Source organism: Sparus aurata, chromosome 2 (assembly GCF_900880675.1).
Source record: "Sparus aurata chromosome 2, fSpaAur1.1, whole genome shotgun sequence".
Lineage (NCBI taxonomy): Eukaryota > Metazoa > Chordata > Actinopteri > Spariformes > Sparidae > Sparus > Sparus aurata.
Genome location: NC_044188.1, coordinates 368,725 through 375,611, shown reverse-complemented (window position 1 = coordinate 375,611; position 6,887 = coordinate 368,725). Strand labels below are relative to the sequence as shown.

The 6,887-nt window shown below is 39.8% G+C and overlaps 1 protein-coding gene across 1 annotated transcript in view; it reads left to right on the top strand.

Annotated features, from left to right (window-relative positions):
• The first annotated feature begins 34 nt into the window (after positions 1-34).
• The window catches only part of abcg1 (ATP-binding cassette, sub-family G (WHITE), member 1), a 17,184-nt gene continuing 10,331 nt past the window's right edge, over positions 35-6,887 (top strand). Inside the window, exons 1-2 of the mRNA XM_030391990.1 lie at positions 35-299; positions 3,799-4,045. Coding sequence (XP_030247850.1) covers positions 237-299; positions 3,799-4,045 — 310 coding nt within the window. The 5' untranslated portion in view covers positions 35-236. The remainder of the gene's footprint in view (positions 300-3,798; positions 4,046-6,887) is intronic.

Here is a 6,887-nt window from a genome sequence, read left to right as displayed (position 1 = left end):
AAATCATATTTAGTTTATTTTCTTGCTTTAGGAACAGAAAAATGTTTAACTGACATTAAATCTGAACATGATTCATTTCACAGATCAACTCCACAGCAAACAGCCCTCCACCAATCTGAGAGCAGGGGTGTGGTCAGCAGGTATGTGGGCGTTGCCAGAGGCTGTGATAGGAGCTGGTGTGTGTCAGTGAGCAGTGATCAGATGTGTGTGTGTCAGAGTGCTGCTGTGTCTCGGCCATGGCCTGTCTGATGGCCGCCTGGTCCGTCCACAACCCCTCCGTCACCAACTCCATCATCATGGTGAGTACTGGGACAGACTGGACCGAGACAGAGACAGACACAGAGACAGACACAGAGACAGAGACAGAGACAGACTGGGACAGAGACAGACCGGGACAGACACAGAGACAGACCGGGACAGAGACAGAGACAGAGACAGAGACAGACTGGGACAGAGACAGACTGGACCGGGACAGAGACAGACTGGGACAGAGACAGACTGGACCGGGACAGAGACAGAGACAGACTGGACCGGGACAGAGACAGAGACAGAGACAGACATGAAGACCTGCAGCTTCTTCTGTTGGAGCCTCTTTGTAACAGACTCCATGTAAAAAAAACATGAGACTTTATTTTGAGTCCACATGAGGTCATGAGAACTTCAGCAAAAGACGAACAGAAAAGTTTTAACTCTCAAACAATCAGTGTAGAAAAAAAACTTAAGTCATACTCGAGTAAAGATATTGTGTTAAAAGATAACTTTGGTCAAAGTCATCCGGATGATAATAACAATCACTGTTGTTTATCTGATTGATGGTGAAATTAATTTATTTAAAAATGTTCTACAGTGCTCTGATGCAGCATGTAATCTGTAAAGTAACTAGTAACTAAAGTAATTAAGTAAATGTGGTGGAGTAAAAAGTACAATATTTGTCTCCAAAGTGTGGTGGAGTGTAAGTAGTAAAAGTACTTAGTTACATTCCATCAGAGGAAACATAAAACTCAACAAGTTCTTTGTGTAACTGAGAGGATTACAAACCCTGTACTTGTATCTGATTACATTATCAGAATTTCTCAGTGTAACCTGGAAAGTAACTGAGAAGACTGTAAACATGTCGGAGCTCAAACAAGAACATTTCTGTGTTTTTCTGTCACTGATGGAGCTGATGGAGGCTCAGGGGTCAGGACTGTCTCCTCACAGCTGGAGGGTTGTGGGTTTGATTCCCGGCTGGTGGGTTTGTTGATGAAGGAGCTGGACTTGTCTGATGGTTCAGGAACCTAAACTCTTTCACAACATGTGAAAACTTTGCGCATCTTCATATTTTCCTGTCTTCTATGACTTCACAGAGATGTGATTGGTCGGTTGTTATGATGCTCCAGGAACACAAAATTAAAGATATCAGTTTGTTCGTACGTGAAATAAACGGTTCTGGTGACGACGACGTTGTTGTTGTTGCTGAATCACAGCAGCCGTCTTCAGTCTGTTTATTCTGGTCCGTCTCTGGCTGTAAATCCGGGCTGACTAAGCTCTTCTGTGTCCGACAGTGACCCTCAGATTAGAGTCCATATGGAGCAGGATGTTCACACGCCGCCCGGCTGACAGCTCACGCAGCCAGAGGAAGTCCAACTTTATTTACACAGCAGCATTCAGACATTATATTATATATAATATTAAGTTGTTTCCATCCAACTTGTCGATCATGTTGGTCTTAAGTCAGCTGTCATGTTTCTGTGATCAATGAGTGCAACACAAAAACATTCATGAAGTTCAATGATTTAATTTATCGCAGGTCTCCTGAACTGGCAGCAGAACCGCCCCACAGTAATATGATAATAATAAACTTTATTTCTATAGCACTTTTTAAAAACAAGTTTTACAAAGTGCTTTGACAGACAAAGCAAGAATACAATTTACAATTTCAAAGGACAAATAAAATTGCTTGCATGAAATGGTTGAAATAACAGAGGTAATGATTCAAAATTGGTAAGGTGGGTGAGATAAAAGAGATGAAAATAAATAAAGTAAAATTACACAAAAATGAAACTCAAGGACAGTTGGAGTAAAAAAATAAACATACAAGGACCACATCACATGAAGGCAAGTCTAGAAAAGTGGGTTTTAAGAAGTGATTTAAAAGAATTTACAGATCCTGCCAGCCTCATCTTCTCAGGCAGGGTGTTCCAAAGTCCAGGGGCCCTGATGGCAAAGGCATGGTCCCCTTTAGTTTTTAGTCTCGACTTTGGTTAGGAGAGCCCCGCCTGAGGATCTAAGGCTGCGAGCTGGCTCATAGGGAGTTAAAATAAATATAATATAGCTCGGAGCCAGACCTGAGCCTGCTTTAAAAGTGATCAGTAAAATCATAAAATCAATTCTAAAACAGACAGGGAGCCAGTGGAGGGAAGCTGATATTGGAGAGATGTGTTGACGTCTGTTAAAACCTGTTAGAAGCCGAGCTGCTGAATTCTGAACCAGTTGGAGGTGAGAGAGAGATTTTTAAATAATGTTGGAGAGAAGGGAGTTGCAGTAGTCTAATCTGGAAAAGATGAATGCATGAATTACTTTTTCAGTAGAACTCTTCCAGCACCCTGCTGGACAGTAGGTGTGGTGTTCTCTGGGTTAAAGTTTTCACCTTCTCTCTACAAACATATTGATGCTCACTATGGTCAAACAGCTCAAACAGCAGTTTAGTTTCATGTGAATACAGAGTTTTCCTCCACAAGGTTTTTCTCCGTCCATGTGATCAGCAGGAAACTTCAGTCCAGCTTCAAGGTTCTGTGTCTGGATCAAGAGGTTCTGTCAAAGACAAAGCAGCCTATCGGCTCATGTTGATGGAAAGCATACCTGACTGTGGACTTGGACACCTGTCTTCCAGCAGTTTCTGATTCATTGCAGACTTGGTCTTGGTGGTTTTTGGCTGAGTCTTGATCATCAGAGCAGTTTTCTCTAAGCAGCAGGTGATCGTTTGATGTACAGTTGATATTTGGACCCGAACCCGTTGAGTGGATGTAAACTTGTGACTGTGACTGTTCATGTTCATATCAACAGGTGTCAATGAGAAGAGTGAACACAGAGATCTGAGATCTGGTTTACAACCACAGGGGAGAATCCCTACATCCAACCAACATCTGGGTAACATTCCAGTGCAGGAATGTGGTTCATGTCCAACTACTGCTCCTTTAATCTACAGACTGCTCCTTTAATCTACAGACTGCTCCTTTAAACTACAGACTGCCCCTTTAATCTACAGACTGCTCCTTTAAACTACAGACTGAACCTCTAATCTACAGACTGCCCCTTTAATCTACAGACTGCTCCTTTAAACTACAGACTGAACCTTTAATCTACGGACTGCTCCTTTAATCTACAGACTGAACCTTTAATCTACAGACTGAACCTTTAATCTACGGACTGCTCCTTTAATCTACAGACTGAACCTTTAATCTACAGACTGAACCTTTAATCTACGGACTGCTCTTTTAATCTACAGACTGAACCTTTAATCTACGGACTGCTCCTTTAATCTACAGACTGAGCCTTCTGTGGCTTTGCTGGGCCGGTGCCGGTCGTGCAGGGAGGTGTGAAGCTCACACTGAAACATGCTCTCTGACTGTGTAATAAATCTGTCAAAGTTCCCAGAATCCAAAAACTGTGATGTCAGGAGCCAGATGTTGGCGCTCCAGTCGGGTCACCACAATCCAGAAAGTCTGGCTCCGCCTTTGAACCTCCGAGGTCAAACTCGGTTCTGATCGGTTGACATCTTTGAGCTGCAGAGTCTGATGTCCCTGATCTCTTCCTCAGAACACCAACGGGCCCCCGGACCTGATGTTGGACCCCCGGACGGTGTGTGTCTGTATGGACGAGGTGGTCAACAAGCGGCCGGCAGGCAGCCAGCAGACACCGCTGCTGCAGGGACACCTGAAGAAGGTGGAGAACAACCTGACGGAGGCCCAGAGGTTCTCCTCGCTGCCCCGGAGACCGGCCGTCAACATCGAGTTCAGAGACGTTTCCTACTCTGTGAAGGAGGGACCGTGGTGGAGGAGGAAAGGTACCGACACATCTGACACACACACCTCACACACCTCACACACACACCTCAAACACCTCACACACACCTCAAACACCTCACACACACACCTCAAACACCTCACACACATATGGGGCGCCGATTGTAAAGTTGCTCATGCTAAAATAAACTGCAACTTGTCACCACAATTAGCAACAAACCACGTTTAAAAAACATTACATGAATATTAATATGTTACTTCTCTTGTAAAAATATACTGTCAATGTTAAATCTAAATGTTAAATCTAAATCTAAATGTTAAATGTTAAATCTAAATCTGAATGTTAAATGTTAAATATAAATGTAAATGTTAAATATAAATCTAAATGTTAAGTCTAAATGTTAAATTTTAAATGTTAAATCTAAATCTAAATGTTAAATCTAAATGTTAAATTTTAAATGTTAAATCTAAATGTTAAATCTAAATGTATAATTTAAATCTAAATGTTAAATCTAAATGTTAAATATAAATCTAAACGTTAAATTTAAATCTAAATGTTTAATTTAAATCTAAATGTTAAATTTAAATCTAAATGTTCAATCTAAATATGAATGTTCAATCTAAATCTAAATGTTAAATCTAAATGTTAAATTTAAATCTAAATGTTAAATCTGAATGTTAAGTTTAAATCTAAATGTTAAATCTAAATGTTAAATTTAAATCTAAATGTTAAATCCAAATCTAAATGTTAAATTTAAGCCCACGTGTTAAACGTTAAATCTAAATCTAAATGTTAAATCTAAATATAAATGTTAAATCTAAATCTAAATGTAAAATGTAAATGTTAAATCAAAATGCTAAATGTTAAATCTAAATGTCACATGTGAAACTAAATGTTTAGCTAATATGCAAATTCACACTGCCTGTCACCGGAAATACCAAAATAAAAGCTACCGAGTGCTGTGGTAGCTCTACTGTGGTGGATGCTGTAGCTGTCGCTGGTCCTTTTCACACAGAGACGCTGCATTATCGCCGCAGCGGCGGTTTGCCAAATCTCGCCAACATTTAGATTTAGATTTAACATTTAGATTTAGATTTAACATTTAGATTTAGATTTAACATTTAGATTTAGATTTAACATTTAGATTTAACATTGACAATATACTTTTACAAGAGAAGTAAAGATCACAAAGTTCACAAATATTGCTGTAAATTTGGTCAAAAATAACATGTAAAAATTCACATATGTTGTTCAAATGTTGTTTGTTGCTAAATGTGGCGAAAAGTCGCTGTTAATTTTAGCATGCGCAACTTTACAATTGGTGCCCCATACACACACACAACTCATACACCTGCTTTAGATTTTGCATGAGGCCCAGAGTTCTGCTGTACTGTGCAGCTGTGTTCATGTTTGTGATGTTTGAAGTTATTGATGAGGTCAGATTTCTGATGACCATTGTACTCGTAATAGAGTATTTGTACTTCACTGTACAAACATTACATTTACATTTCTAACTTTTATCGCTGTTGTCCAAAGTGACTGACAGTAATTCACACATACTTTCACACACTGATGGTGGCAGTGACATGCAGGACCAGCACATCAGGAGCAATCTGGGGTTCAGTATCTTGCCAGAGGACACTTCCACATGCAGAACAGAGGAATCAAACCAGCAACCTTCTGATAACAAGACGCTGGCTCTACCCCTGAGCTGCAGCTGCTCCCTGTCTGGCTGCGCCCCCGAAAAAACACAAAACGACTCAGAAGAAAAGAATAATGTCTTCTGACAGGAGGCTCGACTCTTTATATCAAACACGTCTGTCGTTTTATATCAGCGGTTGTCATCATGATGCTCCTTGATTATGTTCATATGATACATTTGATCTGTGATACATCTTCAGATGTAGATTATAAATGAAACCCAGAGGAAAGAAGTACAAATACTTCATTTTATCATCAAATACATCAGTCTTGTGACACTACCAACTATCTCATCTCCTGCTCATCAGGAACAGCTGGGACAAATCCTAATGATTCTACCTTTAACTTTAGTCTTTGAATTCTATTGATATGACACAAGCTTCAGTTAGCTTTTACCACAAATATCCTTCAGAGGGAGACTTTTTACTCTGAGTACATTCAGAGCATGTACTCTATTACTTTACTGGAGTAAAGAAGTTGAATCAGTACTTTTACTTTTCACAGAGTCAGTTTTTACACCTACCTGAAGTACCTGAACGTCTCCTGGAGGACAAAGGTTTAAAGAAAAAGAAAAATATGAGATTTTATTAGTTTTTCACATTTTGTAAGTATTTAACAATATATGTAGACATGATTTAATGTCAGACAAACATCCACAATGCCGGCTCGTAAAAGTTTTAATGGAGACAGATTCATCATCATCATCACAGTTTTGAACATCTCAAGTAATTACAAAGAAATACGAGTACTTCATAAATGTATTAATATGACAGCAGGTCAATAAAAGTACTCAGTTACTCTCCACCTGTGTGTGTGTGTGTGTGTGCGAATGTGTGTGTGTGTGTGTACCCGGCTGTAATCTGTTAATCCCAGTCAGGGTCTCGTGCTGTAAATAGCTGCAGGTCATATTAGAAGCAGCTCTGTCACAGAAAACCACCTGATGATGTTTGTGGGACAGGTCAGGACCGAGGGTCCAATGCTCGTCTGTAAACAACACTATGATAAATTAACATTGTAATCTATTACTTATCTGTTATTCCTCAACAAACACACAGAGAACAGACGAGTCAACAACAGTGATCCAGATTAAAACCATCAAAGTCATGTGACCTGGCAGAGATCCACTCACAGATGAGCGTCTCACTCCAACATCAAAGTCTAGTTCACGTTCATGTTTATAG